The 19,338-nt window shown below is 42.0% G+C and overlaps 2 protein-coding genes across 2 annotated transcripts in view; both read left to right on the forward strand.

The window, feature by feature from the left end:
- Positions 1-3,513: 3,513 nt before the first annotated feature.
- LOC116392964 (adhesion G protein-coupled receptor E1-like) lies at positions 3,514-16,306 on the forward strand. The gene is made up of 17 exons (XM_031864823.1): positions 3,514-3,807; positions 6,708-6,785; positions 7,266-7,412; positions 7,496-7,627; positions 8,977-9,114; positions 9,427-9,470; positions 9,643-9,741; positions 9,844-9,997; positions 10,162-10,281; positions 10,367-10,566; positions 10,715-10,882; positions 11,652-11,846; positions 12,664-12,881; positions 13,012-13,170; positions 13,667-13,835; positions 14,055-14,156; positions 14,452-16,306. The coding sequence occupies exons 1-17, from the start codon at positions 3,777-3,779 to the stop codon at positions 14,491-14,493; spliced, it is 2,196 nt and encodes a 731-aa protein (XP_031720683.1). The 5' UTR covers positions 3,514-3,776; the 3' UTR covers positions 14,494-16,306.
- A 994-nt stretch (positions 16,307-17,300) lies between these two features.
- LOC116392881 (long-chain fatty acid transport protein 1-like) overlaps positions 17,301-19,338 on the forward strand; it is a 4,923-nt gene continuing 2,885 nt past the window's right edge. Inside the window, exons 1-5 of the mRNA XM_031864694.1 lie at positions 17,301-17,450; positions 17,533-17,711; positions 17,798-17,936; positions 18,022-18,277; positions 18,394-18,561. Coding sequence (XP_031720554.1) covers positions 17,542-17,711; positions 17,798-17,936; positions 18,022-18,277; positions 18,394-18,561 — 733 coding nt within the window. The 5' untranslated portion in view covers positions 17,301-17,450; positions 17,533-17,541. The remainder of the gene's footprint in view (positions 17,451-17,532; positions 17,712-17,797; positions 17,937-18,021; positions 18,278-18,393; positions 18,562-19,338) is intronic.

Raw genomic sequence — 19,338 nt, forward strand, 5'->3', positions numbered from 1 at the left:
CCCCCCCCCCCCCCCCCGTTCAACTTTGTCATTACTCTCTAATGATCACTGCAACTTGTCATTCATTTTTCAGATTGCATTTTTCTCACAGTTTTTCCTTTTGGATGACTAATGGTCACAATGGGCTGACGTCCATTTTATGCATGTGGGACTAATGTTTGCTAGCTGCCAACATGAACACACACAAACACTCAGATTGGAGCTTTCCATGTGGAAACACTGGAGTATATATTCGTACAGATACTGTTTGAAATGCAGTATAAAAGCATCTGCTTTTATTCAGCCTTTTGTTTACTGGAGATGCTGAGCTGACATGAACTTGCATCCTCTCATCTTCTTCCTGCCTACATGTGCGGGTGATTTGTCTGTCTCCAGGCGTCTACTCATTTGTCTCTGTATGTCTGCTCCTCTGTCTGCGTGAATATGATGAGAAATGATGACAGAGAGTCAAGAGGACGCTTAAGAGAGCGACAATGAGAGACTGAAGGGAGGAAAAGAGGTCATATCAACCAGCGTTTCTCTCTCTCTGTGAACAAGCTGAGAAAGGCTGAGGACACACAAGCGGCTTGCTGTGGAAATTACTGCCACTGCATGCAACAGCTATAGTGTGTTGTGTAACAACTGTGTTACTACTTACTGGAAACAGCAGACAGAAAGATAACCTATCTACATCATTTATACCACAAGCGTGTGAGTTTGGCATGTGGTAGAATCTGTTCTTGTATGCTGCAAGGGAAACATGACTACTATTTTATCACACATCTGGAAAAGGTCTAAATCTAAATGTCCTGCACATTATGTTATGTTCTTACTCAACTCACTCTCAGATAATATCCTTTACAGCTGCTGTGTCTTGCATCTATGTTTTTGTGTCTTTTTGCATCAGAAGTAGAGCAAAATTCAACTGACTGTAGGGGTGGAGCGTGTAAAAGGTATGATACGTATTCGCCCCACGGTATGAATTGTGACTGTACTGTGCTGACCGGTAACAGAAATTAGCTTGGCTAATTTGTGCAGTGTAAAATGCCAGAAGCATTCATTGCGCTGTCTTAGAGCTGCTAATGCACTGAAAAAACATTTATGTTTTGTTTTTGTGAGGTGGCTCAAACAGATACTGGTATTGAGTGTAGTCTGATTTCTGAAAGCACTTTCTGAATAAAGGGAGTTCAGATTATGCGTCTGCTTGAATTAATTCTTTAAAAAGTAGCCGTATGCTGTAGTGTGGTGTAGCGTGTAGATTCTCAACGCATCTGAATGTAGCCTATCGAGAATCGTTGACAGAATCGTGAGGCAAGCGAAGATTCACAGCTCTAATCTAAATACGTACACTGAACAAGACATAGACATGGATCAGACGCATCGTTTATCTGCTCCAACTTAAGCTTCTATCGTTAGCTTGTTAAGCTAACTAGCTCACTGCCATTAACTAACTTAATTAGGGTATGCAAAAGAAAAAGTCCTGTCCACAACAAGCACATCCATTGTGTGATATTTCCCAGCTGCATTGAAGGCAGCCCTGATGCTATCAGCCACAATGCTGGCTCTGTCTGGCTCTTTAATGGATTTGGGGAAGTTACACTACTGCGACCACAGTCACGTTACACGCCTGACTGTATATAAGAAGTGGATGTAGTCATCGTGACATCACCCATTGGTTTAAGGACTGTTGTTTTGAAGCCTCAAATTTGCCGTCGCCATCTTGGATTAGGGCCTACACCATGTTGTTTTTTTCCGCAACCAATGAACAGAAGTTACCCTATTTGGAATGCTGAGGAGTGACGTAGAGACGCCTTATACGGCTCAGGTAGCGGCAGCAACCTGTCAATCACAGTAAGCCCGCCCTAAAGCATACTCCGCTTTATGGTCTATTATTAATTATTATTGGTCTATGAAAATTATTTACTAAACGAACATCATGCTGTGTTGAAGAAGACTTGAAGCTAGCGATTAAGACCATAAATTCACGTTTACAATGTTCACTGAGGGAATAAATCAAGGGAAAGGTAGGGTCATTTTCTCATAGACTTCCATCTCCAGACTTCTTTTTGCAACTGGAGGAGTCGCCCCCTGCTGTTCTTTAGAGAGAATGCGAGTCTTAAGAGACTTCCAGATTGGCTTCATTTGGCAGAAGTGGAGGTTAAACGGGATATCTGTAGCAGAGTAGCAGCAGCTGCCGTCCTCCGTCTGTGTCTACACAGGATGTATCCAGCCACAGTTTTGAGTAATAGGTCATCCGAGTTTTGGGCTGTGCTCAGACCCCAATACACAATCACTGAAGTTACGTGTAAAAAATGGAACAAAATAGACTTGACTTTTGCCTTCGACATGATGCCAGTGTTTTATGTGGTCATCATGGCATTCTGATGCAAGATTTGGGGTTAATACAAGTCAGCTGGAGAGATTAAAAGCGTCAGCTGGATATTACGTTTTTAACCAACTTAAATTCTTAAAACCAATTAAGCCAATTAAGTTGCAGACTAGAAAGGAGAAACCTGTCTTTGTCTCATTGTTTAGAATTCTTCACGGTAAACCTGTCACAGTTATCATTGTAATTTGGATTGGTGCTGGTCAGATTGAGCAACAGTGACTGAGGGGGATGGGGTGTAACGGTTAAAGTTGAAGCTGCTGCAATTGAGTTTTTGTTTCCATGTAGTTAGACTCACCCAGCACTCGCCAAACCAAAGTAACCAAACACTTTTACATAAGTGTCTTCACATATTTATGTCTTATTCCTTTACTGGTTTATACTAGTTCAGTCATTATGTAGAAATATAATTAAAATGTATGTGGATAGTTTTAACTCAAGTTATATCCAACCCTGTTGTCTCTCAACCACATGATTGGGGTCCTGTGGAGAATTTCACGTTAATAGAGGTCATCCTGCATCCGTCTCCAGTCTGTTTTCTTGCTGTCTGGGGGGTTGAGAAAACGCAAACAGTTTGTCACTGGAATTGGGTGAAGGGCTGAACTTTTAGGGGCGGAAAGGAGGAAAAGTAGGAGGAGATTTAGAGTAGGAGTTGGGAAGAATGGAAACAGATATACGATTACTTACTGGCAAAACTCAAGTACAGCAGCTGCTTAGATTGAGCGTTAGTCATAGGCCTCTCGCCGGTCTCTGTTCCCCCCTCCTCTCTTTCTCTGTCTCTCATGAGTGTTGTGAATAGCTCCTGAAATAGAGCCCACTGGAGCGAAAAGGGAAATGTGAAAGACGGCGTAGACAGAAGGGGGGTTTGTGCAAGCAATGTGATAGGGTGCCAGTGTGAGAAACGTGTTCACATGGAAAGATATGGTAGTGAAAGAAAAGAGCAAGAAAGAGTGACGTGACAAAGACAAGGCCGCACAGATACGTGAAAGGGAGGGAGGGAGGGAGAGAGAGGGAGAGAGAGAGAGAGAGAGGGAGAGAGAGGGAGGGAGAGAGAGAGAGAGAGAGAGAGAGAGACAGAGAGAGAGAGAGAGAGGGGGAGGGAGGGAGGTGTGGGGAATTAGGCAGAGAAGGCGGGCTGAGACTGAGAGTCTGAATCTGAAAGAGCAAGAGAGCCGGTGAAGGTTCACAGTTATTTCCCCTGCCATACAATTATCCTCTAGAGAAAGGATTTATCTTTTTTTTTACTCTCTTTCTGGATTTAATGGACCTTGGACTACTGAGAAGTCTGAAAAATACTCAAATCTTTCTTGAACGTTGCGACAGGATCTTTTATTACAGGACATCAACCAGATTTACAACCAATTCATAGTTCTGATAAAGTCTGTGTGGGGGATATTGGCTTGCCTTTAACATGGAGTATTGGAAGGCGCTACTTTTTGTGGGTAAGTCCATCAATGAGAGCTCAGTGTGTGTGTGTGTGTGTGTGTGTGTGTGTGTGTGTGTGTGTGTGTGTTTGTGTTAGCGTGTGTGTGTGTGTGTTACTGTGTGTGTGTGACTGTGTGGGTGAGTGAAAGACATGAAATAAAATGTACAGGGAAGTTTAGAAATGTTGTAATTCAGTTGATGTACTTCTACTTTTTGTTTCAGTCAGACACACATGTCTATGACTGTGGGGTTGCTACAGAAACGTGTGTGAATAATTCACTTATCTATATCAGTAAATAGGATAGTCACAGCAGGACTGGCGCTACAGGACTGACCAGGTCAGTCCAGCAGAGTCTGGATGAGTTGCAGAGGTCTGATGGCACACAATAACTCACAACAGGAAGAATATCATTCTTTCAGGGCAAACTACAGACCTGGATAGGATGGGGATATTTCTGGTTTACTCATCTGTGTCAGACATATTTCAGAAGCTCATCACCATAGAACATATTTATAAAAAAGCTTTGTTCCATCTTTGTACAGATATCATACATTATACTATAAGCATGTTATTATATCCATACTATGTCAGACAGACCTATTACATCATATCTAAAACATAATAGGTTGCACTGAACTACCACTAGTAATAGTACATATACTGTATAAGTATAATGTCTATATAAAAAGTAATTGTTTATTTATTTATTTATTTTACTTAATGATCTCATCACACTTTGGTTTCCTTACCAGAGGCCAACATGTGTCCTTGTCACGTTGTTGGTTCATGTTGGCAACAAAAGCGCTCATTATAACAGAACTAGAAAGGTTCCCCCTCAGCACCACGGAGCGTTTCAGCTTCTTACAGATTAGTGTTTTGGTTTTCTGGCCCACAGTTTCATGGTTTTGATTTTTACCACTCTCACCAGCCTTGTTTCCTGCAGCAACAGGCAGCAAATATTTCTGTCAGAATGTCATTCAAGTGTGAAAGTTTGAATGTTTTTGAGAAAAGGAGCTATTCCACGATGTGTGACCCTACAACAGTACTGTGTCCAATGATGTTTTTAGACTATATAAGAGTAAGAACAGCTGCTCATGATTAATGCCTAAATTCATATGCCAGTAGGATGTCGAGCAATAACTTGAGCCTGTCCATAGTTTGTTTTATTGGTGATCAATAAAATCATGTTGTATGTTTACTGAGCACTAAGGTGTTCAGGCAAGAAGTTATTTGACTTTTTTTCAGAACTGTCTTTTCAAAGGTCAGCAGAAGCGATTGCTCCCATCAGTTTGAAATAGGTGTTGAATTGTTAACATGTGAATTTACAGCTTTTATAAGTCAGCTTAACTGTTTATAAGAGTGAACTGAGTCCTTTGGTTCCTAGGGAATTGCAGTTGCTTTCATATGCATGTCACACAATACACAAAGAGAGAAACCCTGGCAACAGGTAACACACGTTGGCGGTGTTTATAACTTCCCCTTTCTATCAGGCCCAAAGTGAATGCAACAGGAAGAGAGACAGACGGACAGACGGGGGGGGAGACAATGTGACTGACAAGTGTCTGTTGTGGTTTGTAAATGATCTGAGGAACAAGGGGTTGGGTCATGGGGAGTTTCGCAGGAGGAAGAAAATAATCACTAAAATCATGCACAGTTTTAGGTCGTCTCCAATACACCATGATGTTCATTTAGTAAATGATGGTCACATGGAGAGTAAAATAGACGGGTTTGGTTTCCTAAAGTAGCTGCCACAAAGGTTTCGGCTACTTGTTTTGAGCGAAACGTATAATGCCCGACAACGAAACAAAGAAACTGATGACCTAAGCAGTCGATCTCTTCAAGTTGACTATAACTGACCCCAGACAAGAATCTGGAATGAAAGGGAATAACAATTTATTGACTGCTTTTTAAAAAGAGTACAAAGCTTATATTTACCCTCTCAGTTGAAATAAATTCAAATATTACGTTGAACAACATTACCTCTATTAAATCAGAAGACCAATTCATTACTTGTAAACCATATGTTTACACCAATAACCAATAACAATAGGAAAATGAGAAAATGTGTTACTCTCACTTTAATTGCTTTACTTAACTATTTCCATCCAACTTTATTAGGAACTAACTTGCTTTAATCCTTTAGCCTACTTTTACACCAGGGCTACAAATGTTTTTGGCTAAACACTAAAGTCAACAAGCTAACATGATCAGAGTGACAATACTAACATGCAGATGGTTAGCAGGTGTAACATTTACCGTATTCATGGGAATTCACCCAATACTGTTGAGACATTTCCACCGAAAAGTCAGGAGTCTGCTGGTGGCGCTATATGAAAAGTCAGGCGACTTCCAAAATCATTAGGATGTATCTCCTAGGGACCAGAAATTGCAATCATAGAAAAGCTGCAGAGACATTTCAGTCTGGACCAAAGTGTTGGACCAACTGACCGACACAGAGACTGATCCCTTGAGCAATGCTCGAGCCACTGTTGGTACCTTTTCACATGCAAATTAAAAGCTTCATCTCTGGAAATCGTGTGATAGCTCCGCAGCAAAAGTGAAAGTAATTCAAGTTGTTTCATTATGTTGCAATTTGATGAGCGCTCTTATGGGCGTTGGCAAAAAATCAAAATGGGGCACGACTGCTGTGGGTTACAATTTTTGATCAAATGTTGCGCCATCACCAGGGAAGTGGCTTTTGTAGCCAACTCGAGGCTTAGTTGGGCTCTTCAAAAGCACTTTCAGGGAAGAATTATGGTTGGAAGTTTCCCATAAAGGCCTGAATGGCTAAATAAAGTTAAAAAAGGGGCACAATACACAGGTATAGTTGCTCTGCTTTATTAGGTCTACCTTGTTATTGTAAGATTATCCTTAATGTGAATTGAAACTAAATGGCCTCTCTCTCTTTCCCCACAGGCCTATTGTGTATGCTGAGCGAAGGTCTCGCTGATTGTGGCCGGGGCTTTAGCACCTCAGAATCCGGTGTATGTAATGGTAATAATCTGCCATGACCTCTAACTTCAACCATCCCTCTCCACTGTCTTGTTTCTGTCTACCAATTTTTCTATTGTGACTTTTTACTAAAGACAAGAGCTCCCAGAAAGAAGTGGTGTTCCTTTTGCAATACCTCTCACTGAAGTTAGAAAATAATCCTTTTTATGGTGATATTCCTCGTTGTTTTTCCATTTTAGGCATTTATTAAGCACCACTCATGTCCAGAGTGGATTGCAAGGAAAACAACAGGAGATGTTTAAATTCTTAGATCACCACGATTAGCCAAAAACAAGCTAATCGTGGTGATCTGAGAATTTAAACATGGAGCTGAAAGAAAAACAGCTAATGATAGAGACTGCTTACAATCAAAATGACAAGTTCACCATCTACTGAAAATAATGTTTTATTAGTGGATTGACCTGTGAGATTTAGCAATATAATTGTACTCTCTTTGTTTTTTCTATTCTTATCGAAACACAGATGACGATGAGTGCCAAGGACTCATCGTAGGACCATGTGACAAGGACGCAAACTGCATTAACACTTATGGCAGCTTCTACTGCCAGTGCCTGGAGGGCTTCACAGAAGTTAACGGGCAGCTTAACTTCACGCATGGACAGTGTAAAGGTGAGCGTGTGTGTGAGCGTGTGTGATTAGTGTCTCTCTTTTGTCGAACCGGTCTCACCCATCTTCACTTGTTCTTCTGTCAGATATCAACGAGTGCAGAGATCACACACATACCTGTGGTCACGCTGCTAATTGTACCAACCTGATTGGGAGCTACAAGTGCACCTGCCACGTTGGGTACACCGACGCCACCAGTAGCCTTGGAAACTGCACAGGTGAATACTGTCTACTTATTCAATGTATGTGCGATGGAACAGATGGAGGTGGAGGTGTGAATGTAAGCGACCAGGCGCTTTGCCCTCACTTTAGCTATTACAGTCCAAAACCAAAACCAAGCTCAGTGCTGGTTCGGCTGACTTCAGTCAATGGCTTGTGTGACAAGTACACAAAAAAACCACACATATTGGCAGCACTGTAAACATTACAAACTAATAAACACATATTTCATGTGACTGTTCTTGGCTGAATCCAAATGAAAATGGCATTGTCTCTGCCAACACGTAAAGTTAAAGTTAACAAAAGCATCTGAGCTACTTCTGCTATTTTATGATCATCTGAAAGAGGATTGAGCAACACACCTGCTGTCTCACGTGTCCTCTGCACTCCATGGTAGCAGGGTTTCCTGTCTTTACCACAACGTGACAAGTAGCACGTCATCATGGCAAAGTAAAGCAACATTCCGAACCCGCATAAATACTTCAAAACATATACTTAGTATGCTGAGGCCTTAATTATAAAAGAGTTAACAGCAACGCAATAAAACAAACTGACTCAGTAATCTCTGTCATACAGCAGTATCTACGTATTATCAGCTAATATTAGCCACCACAAACTACTGGTAATACCAGACCAGGTGAGGTTGAAGTAGCAAAACCCCCAAAAAAGTATTGGTTTGCTTTACTGGAAATAATCTCCTCTTTTCTTTTGCAAGAGGAGAAGAATGTGTTATTCTTGTTTTCTTTTGTTTTTTAGTTACTGTAATCCGAACAGTCGAGAGATTGTAGTGATAATGTCCTCTTTTGCTAAATCCTGGAGCTTCTCAGTAAAGAACAGAAAACGACTGCTCTGACAACATCGCTGGTAATTTAACAAGGATACATATGGGCACGTTTATCAAATTCTAATAAAACTCTGAACAATTATGGAAGAATCAGGGAGTTCATAGCTTCCCTCCAGCTACGCAACATTTCCAAAATTAAAAAACCGTGTCATATCCGGGTTAATCTCGAGAAGGTCCTACATGCTTTTGTTTTCATCACGGTTCAACTATTGTAGCTCCCTGGACTCTGACCCAAACCACAAAGCCATCTCCTGCCTCCCGCTTGTACAAATTGCAGCTCTTAACAACATCTCACACTGGTTGCAGGCAAAGTTCAGAACTGTCTGAGCTCCATTTGCCAACAGCGAATGACTCACATGACTGTGCCCGTAGTTACATTACAGAAACGTTTTTTTTCCATTTCCAATACCTGCTATATTGGGATTGGTTTCAGACTGGTCTCTCTGAAATCCTTGCCCATGAGGAATGTCAGTGATTATGTCTCTGTTTGCTCTTCTAACACAGACATCGATGAATGCAAAGAAGCTGACAAAGAAGACCTCTGTGGAGAAAACGGGACTTGTGAAAACAGAAATGGGAGTTACTGGTGCACGTGTTCAAAAGGATACACCAATTATGGCAACGACAGGACAACATGCTCAAGTGAGTGAATGCATACGCAATTCCTCTCCATCACTATCTATTATTACCTCATAGGAAGCTTCTACATGTTCACGCCCTGATTGGATAAACTTCCCAACACACACGTCATTGTGGTAGCTCTGGGTACTTTCTGTGTTGACTCCTCTGATCCCAGATAACCTGTGGCGTGTGTCTCATGAGATGATGAGGATGAGGTTCTGTTCAGGGCTGCTGTTTTTGCTGCGTAGATTTTGTCTTTCACTGCATACTGGAGTGAAGTATCAAACCCTACCGGTGAGATGATAATCTGATGTTTCTCTCCGTTCCATCAAGAGCTTGACTGTGACAGCTTCAATGGAAACGGCGGTCCTGCACCGGTAAGCTGCATGTTTAGATACAACATTATTAGTGGGTTTTCTTAAGAATATTTCAACCAATTTCCTCAATTTACTAGACCTCCCTGCAACCCTGTAGTTTTGAGTTTACACATGTTTTAGTAGGGCAAACTGAATAGTCTTATTATTCTCTCTCCCCGTCTCTGTCTCTCAGTCGCTTGGAGGCCTGGCAGACATTTTGTTCATGATGAGAAACAGCTGTTTGGCTCTGTCTGACCCAAGCACCGCCGGTGATGGAAAGGTGCTACTAAAGGTCAGAGCAGCAGATACAGAAACACGATCGCACACGTTTCGTACACAAACAAACCCATACAATATTCTCAATTCTCCCTCTCGCGTCCTGGAACTTGGACAGAAACTTTTCACAGCGACCGAGGCCATCTTGTCCCCCGGTCACCTGGACAGCAGTGAAGATGTGAGCGGATTGCTCGTTGCGGTGGAGAACGCTATTATGCTCATCGGCCCGCAGCTCAAAGACGGACGCACCAAGACAACCACCACTGAGACAGGTACCAGTGGCCACGAGCTCAGTTGTGATTTGCATATTGTATTATACTGTAAAAAGCTCACAGGCCTTTATATGGATGAGAAGATGCATGCATGAGATCAATACATGATGGTGGGAAAGCTGATGTGAACTGGGTGATTTGAAATGAGTCATCTGCTCAAATAGATATAGAGATTGCAGTGCAGAGGGGAAAGACTCCCCCCACTGGACCAATCCATCTGACCAATGACAATGCTACACTTGACACTGACTGGACAACAGCAGCTGGGATGGAATCATACCCTGGTAAACTTCTCCTCTCTTTGGCAACGAGGCAACATTTCAGTGGTTTATCAATGAATATTATCATATTCCGTATCGTCTTTTACAGGTTTTGCTCTGGCTGCGTTGTTGAGCTACAAGAACCTTGAGACAACTGTTAACCGGTCCTTTGACGGGCTCACAGGACATGAAAAGGACGGCGTGAGTCCTTCCTTTCAGATCTCCTCTAAAGTTGTGTCTGTTGTGGTCTCTAACCCATCCACTCAGAACCTGAGCAGCCCCGTCAACATCACCCTCAGACATCTACAGGTAGTCCAACCGGTCACACCGTCTTCTCAGTGTGGTCCTACTTTCTTTTTTAAATCATTGTAGTCAAAACACTTGGGAGTACTGGAATATGAAGAAAGACATATACACAAAGCCTGCTTTTGACATGACGGTATTGTTTTGTTCACAGGACAATGTGGAGTCAGCTCAGCTGAGCTACATCTGTGCTTACTGGAACGAGAGTGGGGCCTGGTCCACAGATGGTTGTTATCAATTGCAGTCCACTGCCACTCACACTGTGTGTACATGTCAACATCTGAGCAGCTTTGCTGTGCTCATGGCACTCTACGACATGGAGGTAAGAAGCACACACGCCATAAAAACCCTTTGTTGCATTATGAAAAGTAACAACATATAGTAAAAAAGTGTTACTGGACCTGAAAAGGGCTTTAGGAAAAAAGAATATTTATACATTTTTATTTTATTGATTTAATTTCTTTTTTTTCACAAATTATTGTTTAATTTATACATTTTCCACAATTTATTTCTGTGATTATTTACTTCATTATTACCTTTTAATTTATTCATGCAGTGTTTGGCCGCAGCAGGCAGCTGTATTAGCGAAGAAGCTCTGATGAATAACTTAAACCAGCAGCAAAAGGAGACGTTAGAAATAAGCTGGTGAACTATTTAGCAGCTAAATAACGCAGATGTTTACCTCGGGAGTGTGTAGAGACCAAAGAGGAGAGTAAATATTGAACTTACATTCGTCAGGTGGCCAGAAACACGACTCCAAATGACTGATAATGTATCAGTTCAATGTGTAAATAGGCAGCTGTTTGCTAACAAGTTTGTCATTATCAACTTTATTAAGTGATAATATATCAATGTTGTGTTTACAGCTTGTTTATTTCACCTCCAAGTGGCCAAAAGATTAGTTAATGCTTATGGACAATAAAATGCTTCTTACTTTTCTCCTCCTCATTCCCCTACATGTCAGAGTAACACATACACACACACACACACACACACACACACACACACACACCCACACTCACACACACACACACACACACACATTATGTTGTAAATGATAACCTCTGGAACTACCGCATCTTCTCTACCAGCACACCTTTGGACTCCAGTTGGTGACCAAGATAGGGCTGACCATCTCCCTGCTGTGCCTCGTACTGTGCATCCTGACATTCAACTTCTGCCGCTCCATACAAGGAACCCGCACCACCATCCACCTGCACCTCTGCGTCTGCCTCTTCATGGCTGACCTCATCTTCCTGGCTGGCATTTCACAAACTAAACCTGTGGTATGTTTGGTGAAGCAAATAGCGACTGCAGCTACACACATACTGCTGCAATCATCACGATTGACGTTGTATTTACTAAGAAAGTAATTTGATTAAAACGTTTAGACTGGGTTGAACTTTTCCACTAATTTTCCTGTGTACATGCAACAAAGTCAATGGGAAGAGGCACTCCTCGCATTAACTCTCAACATGAGAGCGTTTCTGTAATGTTCAACCTCAAGCATGTCTTCCTGCCATGTTACACCCCTGTGGTTATCTTGAAGGAAAAAAAAGGAGAATAAATTGTACTCAGAGGCTTTTTCACCGACAGTACTTTTCTTGAAAAGGCTGACAGTGGAGCGGAAAATCACAAAATGGCCAAATAGGATGTTCGTTTGTTGTTATTGTTCGACTAGACAGCACTTCTGAATGGCATAGAATTGTCACTCATGTGTCTTAATCAGTGGTGGATAGTTGCTGTATTTAAGTAGTTTGGGGATCTTATACTTTTCATATTATGCAACTTTATATTGTACTTCACAACATATCAGAATTTGTATACAAGTTACAAGTTTTGAATACTTTACTTTTGATACTGAATTTGATTTTACTGACAATACTTTTACTAACAATTTGAATGCAGGATTCTTACTTCTAATACTATACAGTGTGTGCATTTATGGTCTTGATTTGATTTATCTGACTGTAATCTAACTACGGTCATGATCATCAAAAATAGCTTTGACACTTCTTATTTAAAGTATTATCTGGATCTGATTGGTGCTGTGAGACATTTCAGTCCTCTGATCTCTTTCTTCGTGTGCTCACATTATTACAGGGCGGCTGCAGGTTCGTTGCGGCGCTGCTCCATTACTTCTTCTTGGGAGTGTTTACCTGGATGCTGTTAGAAGGGGTGCAGCTGTACCGTATGGTGGTCCTGGTGTTCAACGCCAGCATTCGGCCCCTCTACCTATTCCTCACTGGTTATGGGACACCCCTCCTTATCGTCGCTATATCTGCCATCATTAGACCAAACGGATACGGCACCGACCATTAGTACGTTTGTCTTTGAATACTTAATGTGTGATAGCAGTTATGTCAGTGCATTACACAGACCTGCTGTTATCTATCGCTGTGACTTCAGGAAAACTTTGTCATGCACATGCGTTTCCTTCCTCTCATCTAGCTGCTGGCTGTCTCTGGAACACGGCCTCATCTGGAGTTTCTACAGTCCTGTGTGCTTCATCATCATCCTCAATGTCTTCTTTTTCATCATCACCGTCTGGAAGCTGGCCCTGAAGTTCACCAGCCTCAACCCAGACCTCTCCAAACTGCATAAAATTAAGTCAGTGTGTGGGCTTGTTTGCGTGTAACAGTGCCTGGCTTTGTGTGTTGTTAATGTGTGATGTAATGTGACCTCACCTAAACCACTGCGCACGTCAATACGTATGTTGGCCGAATGCAGCTTTGGGACCTGAAAAATGCATGGATGGAAAGAATGTAGCTCATGTTATTTTTAGTACCAACTCTGCTCTCTAATGACATGCTGCTTCCCCACTTCCCCTGTGGATTATACTGCTAGCTATTAATGGGAATAAGAGGGATGTATCACCAAATACTACCAAGGCCCATGCAGAGTTGAAATAGTGTTCCTCTGTAAGCATTTCTCCTTCAAACGAATCTTTTATATTCATCTCTTCTTTCCACTGTTTAAGGATTTTCCCGAAGTTGCAGTGATAACTGAGTCATCCAGGTATTTGGGCTCATGTTAATCTGTCCTTTCATTCTCTATCTGTTGCCTTTTCTCTGAACCCACCCTCCCCCATCCTCCTCCTCTGCAGAGCTTTCACAGTGACAGCCATCGCCCAGATGTGCATACTGGGTCTGATGTGGGTGTTTGGGGCCTTCCTGTTTGAAGAGGGTACTACGGTGGAAGCATACATCTTCACTATCCTCAACAGCCTGCAGGGAGCACTGGTCTTCATCATGCACTGCCTGCTGTCTAAACAGGTAGGACACAGCAGCTGTATGTGTGTGTGAGTGTGTGTGTGTGTGTGTGTGTGTGTGTGTGTGTGTGTGTGTGTGTGTGTGTGTGTGTGTAACTGGGTCGGTATGCATGCAGGTAAGATATTAACACACCAGATGAAACTACAAGAGAAAGTGTAGCGACAGAAATGTCAGGGTTTTGAGCAGTGGATCTTTGTTCTGATGTTCTGCTGCCCCCTGCAGGTGAGAGACGAGTACGCCCATTTCCTCTCCTGTGTCTGCACATCACAGAAGAAGAGGTACTCCGACCTCAGCAGTACCAATCCCTCCAGTAGTCAGTCACAAGTAAGTTTAATGGGACCTTACTCACTACCACAAACACAAATACTCAACTTCGGTACTTTTGTACAATTTTGCAGTACCGCACTTTGAGTATTTCCTTTTTATACTACCTAATACTTGTGTACACAATGTTTACGTAAATATACTTTTGAATGTCAGACAATTACTGGTTATGAAGTATTTTAACATTGTGGTATTGCTACTTTTACTTTATTAAAATCATACTTCTTCCATTGAGGCAAACACATTACAAAGCGTTGTCTTACATTGTTTCTGATCTTTGTTTGTGTTCATTCAGGGTTCTCGGAGTGGGCAGAACACCGGAGAATCAAAAATATGAAGCGCTCTATCAGTTATTGTACCCCAGAGACAGACTGTCACACCTTTAACCTATCTGGGCTAAGTTTAAAGGTTTGGAAGACTTAAATTAAAAAATCTGTCATTATTTTCTTACCATGATGTCAATTGAAACCATTTCAGTTTTGTTGTACCACTATACCAACTGTTTAATCAGGGCCTCCAAGAGGTCACAAGTCTGAGACATTATGAAGACCAAATTCTTTACAACCAAGAAACTCCACCAATATGAGTGGCATCGCCTGCCAATCAATTGCATTATGGGTCAGGAAGTCTGCTATTTACCTCCTTAGTTTTGCTTATTTTCCTCACTGATGATGCTCTACAGTGCTGTAAATGGTGGATCAAGTTGTATTGATGATGACTGAATTTGTTATTTAGTGTCATTACAGTCACAGCAGACAAGAAGTAGCCAACTACTAAAGGTTTTTATTCAGGAACTCTTTAAATAAAAGTGAAATATATTACAATATCTTATCGGTTCATCAAAAACATATCATAATCCCAATATAAGCTGTATCTCCTTTCAAAGGATTAAAAGTGACGCACACACACTGACGTAGAATATTTAATTTCAATAGCAGCATGCAGACTATAAAGTCTACATTATGTAGGCTACAAGAACATATGAGTGATCCTCTTCAAGCTTAAAGCATGAGCAAACAGTTTGTGCTGTATTTTTTATAAATGTTTTATGTAAAATAAATAAGGGTGGGTGTGCTTTTTGAATCCATGTATTGTATTTAAATTGCAAGGAATCAATTGACTGATGATGAATATGTTCCAGTTCCTCTGAAGCTCCCTTCATGGTTCCTGCAGATCCAACATGTGCTCCAACAAGGATTTTATGTCTCTTGTTTCTTGATTTTTAACAAAATAAGTGATTTGTTTTTTATCACTTGTGGCTATTTATGGATATTATTTTCTTGCAATTGATTTGCAATTGAGATGAGCCTTTTGTCACAAGTGTTTGTGAAGCTACGTGTTTTTCTTTTAATAAGAAAACAAATTCAGCCCCAAAATAGCTGCTCGGCAAATTCACAAAAACAGACCCACCCTTCTGATGAGCCGGCAGCTTCCTGCAATCAAACCGTGTTTATGCAAGGAAATTCCATTTTGTTGTCATGTTGTCTTATTACAGCACGTTAGCCAATGTCTCCACAGACTGTCAGTGACTGTGAATTATCGCATCCCAGAAATGAGAACTTCAACATGTTTTGATGAGGTCTAATGGGAGTTGTACAGACCTTAGTTTGTTTGTGTTATTGCACTTTTACATTGTGAAAAAATGATAATCCAGCACATCTTCACTCAAATGGTGCAACCATCAACTTGAGAACCAGCCTCACTCACAGAACCTGAACAGTTTACTTGTTGTAAAAAAGCTATTAGTTTGGAATACAAAAAATCTGTCTTTTTATATGATTGGTTTTGTCCTGCAGCATTTGTTTGTATTTGAATTGCTCCCTTTCTCATCTATGAGCCAGATTAAGACCACGTATGTGTTGGTTTAACAACTAAACTGTTCTTGGGTTCTCATGTGTGGCTGCACTCTTTTTGTGACCAGCGATACGTTTTATTCATGCATTGCAAAATGTATTTATGTGACAAAAAAAAGCTATGTGCATTATGCAGCATTTTGTGAATGTAAGAATCTTATTTTTAGATCTAGACCTTCTATAGCTGTTCTACTTTGAAGGTGTATGAACTTATTTTTCTACTTTGTTTTGTTGTATGTTGTTTGGTACTGTTTTCTTTCAAGAATATGCACCACCATTTTCATTAAAGCTTCTATTTCATCTGAAAAATCTGTAGTGTTTTTTTTAGCGTTAGTCCTCAGCAGATGGATAGATAGATAGATAGATAGTGAGGTAGATAGGTAGGTAGATAGATAGATAGTGAGGTAGATAGGTAGGTAGATAGATAGATAGTGAGGTAGATAGGTAGGTATAGTAGGTGGGTAGATAGATAGATATATAGATATGTAGATATGTAGAGATACATTTCATAGTAGACTGATGAAAATTAGTCAGAATGACTCAAAGTTGCAGAGAGTCGCCCGCTTACTGTTGCAGACAGTACATCAAGATGGATGACTCACTGACATGATGATTGTGAAACATTACAACCCTTCACTATATCTGTGGTGGATGGTGACAGCCCAATAATTCACTCAGCTATATTTGAAATGAGACTCTAACTTTTAAATGTAGCAGGATTCATAAATATATCAAACTGAGTGAGTAATGTCTATTAGGCAGCAAGATCTCTGTAAAGTTTGACAACATTACATACTGGTCATACCAGTATATGTTTTATCGCATCCCAGCATTAATTGTAATTAAGCTACCTGACAGACCAAACATGTAGCCTCCAGCTCACAGAATAAGATGAACTGCTAACAATTTGCAGAACAAACTGCTCTAAGATTCTGCTTGTATGTTGTTATGTAATATTATATCTGGCGCCATTCTACCGCGCTTTAAGTTGTGATGCACTTTGCTGACAATAAAAAAACGCATTTTTATGACTTGTACTCCTCCACTGCTCATTATTTACTCCAGTAAATGAATCCCCCACGGCCATTTACGATATGTGTCATTCCGAGTTTCTCATGAAACGAACAATATTTTTTCCCGAATGAAATGAGACAGACAGACATTCATGATTTATTAAAAATGTGACTCTACGTGTTGTTCTCCCGGGGTGGGGGGGGGGGATCACACCGCAGGGGGCGATGCTGCCGTGACGCAGGAGTTTATGAGTTGTATCCTGCGCCGCATTCAGATCCAGGACGTGCTGCCGCTCATCACGTTTATTATAGCTCCACTTAAAAAGTTTACTGATACATCTCTGGACTCGTGTAGGAGCGCGTTGGTGCTGTTGACTCCTGTCTTTATTATTTGACTTGGTGGAGCAGGATTGGAACTCTCGGGACAGGTAAGCCTCTTCTCACCAAACCACGATGTACTATGTACTATGAAGGTTTCTGTGCACGAAGTCACTGTTTGTACGCACACAGATTAGTGCCATGCATCTGATGAGTGGTGGCACAGCGTGCCTCGCTGTGTTTGGGGCTGACAGGCTGCTCTCCTTGCCCTGGCTCTGCAGCCTGTTGGCAGGGCTGGGGCTCTTCATGGTCTGGAGGGGTTCCTGGAACTACCTGCATGTCGCTCTACGCACCATCAAAAGAGACTTAATGTAAGGATTTATTTTAATGCGTGTTTCTACTCCATTCCTGTTTCAAACTTTCTTTCATTCACCCCTGTTCAACTCTTCTCTAAAAGGTGCCTGGTCGTTATCCTGCGGGTAAGGTTTTCCATGAGCCGTAATCTGCGAAATGGAAGCACCATCCCTGCCCTGTTTGCCCAGGTGGTGACACTGCACCCGGACAAACCTGCTTTGATCTACGAGGCGACAGGAGAGGTGAGGACTCGTCGAGGATTACGGCTGAATGTCGTTTGACCGAGATGGATGGACCCACTGCATTTCCATCTTCATTTTATTCCAGGTTTGGAGTTTCAGGGAGCTGCAAGAGCGGTGCCATGCTGTGGCTCACTGGGCGCTGGCACAGGGGTGGGCTGAGGGAGACGTGGTGGCTGTGTACATGGAGAGCCAGCCCTTGGTGGTGGCTCTGTGGTTGGGTCTGGCTATGGTCGGCGTGGAGGCTGCACTCATAAACCACAACCTCCGACAGCACTCGCTTCTGCACTGTGTCGGCGTGTCTGGTGCTCGGGCAATGGTGTTCGGGGCAGAGATGAGAGACGGTAGGAACATGTGGACAATGTAAGGCAGCTTGGGGTATTGACTGAGTACTACTGAGTACGCAGACGGTGGTTTGACAGTCACATCTGTAACACATGACTTTTGGATTGTCCCCCAGCGGTGTCAGAGGTGAGTGACTCCCTGCAGCCCCACATGGTTTTGTTCGGCAGTGGTGAGCAGGACGGGGAAGAGAAGCTCTGCAGCCTCCGGGTCCAGAGCCTGGACGCCCTGCTGGACCGCTCGCCCAAACACCCACCGCGACACACACTCAGGAAGGACTTCAACGGTGAGTCTCTGCGGAGCGTTTGTGCGTGGGGTTGCCGGTATGACTGTGTTGCCATATCAGGTCCTCAGCATGTCACAGGATATCAGTTTTGATTGCAACACTATGTTTTTCTTAGCAAGTCTTTGCCTGCCAGAGTGAACTGCTCGTTGCCAGATGTCAGTCTCTCTGGCCTTCTTTGATCCACTCGATGGAGGATGCGCATGAGCACACGCACAACTGTCAAACCAATCATCAACTCATTTCAAAGAAACACTAGATATCATCCAAGATCTAAGTGCATCTTGAAACATACTTTCCTTTACATTTCTATCTAAACTTCACTTTTGACGTGATATATTAGGTGCTATATCTGTGCATTCACTTTCCTCTTAATGATTTGCTTCTTATGTGTATTGGTTTTCCCCCTGTTATCTCATGACATTCCTAAGTTAATACTCTTCAAGTCTTTGCTTGCGCAGGCTGTCAAATAGAGTGTGGAAGGAGAGATAGAAACATGTTAAGGAATGAAGGGGAGAGTCTGGGTGCATACCACACAGGTGCAACAAAACACAAAGAAGTCGTGAACTTTCCCTGTAAAAATCCAGCTCCATGGGCTCCCAAGTTCAAATATGACCCGCTAACCTTTGCTGCATGTCGTCCCCTCTGTGTCCCGCTCTCTCCAGTCTATCTGTCCAAAAGGCCAAAAAGTAATTCTAAAGCTTCTTTAAAGTAACAACTCACTTTTCTTTTCCTCTCTCTCTCTCTCTCTCTCTCTCTCTCTCTCTCTCTCTCTCTCTC

This window comes from Anarrhichthys ocellatus, unplaced genomic scaffold, assembly GCF_004355925.1.
Source record: "Anarrhichthys ocellatus isolate YVR2014 unplaced genomic scaffold, GSC_Weel_1.0 scaffold31, whole genome shotgun sequence".
Lineage (NCBI taxonomy): Eukaryota > Metazoa > Chordata > Actinopteri > Perciformes > Anarhichadidae > Anarrhichthys > Anarrhichthys ocellatus.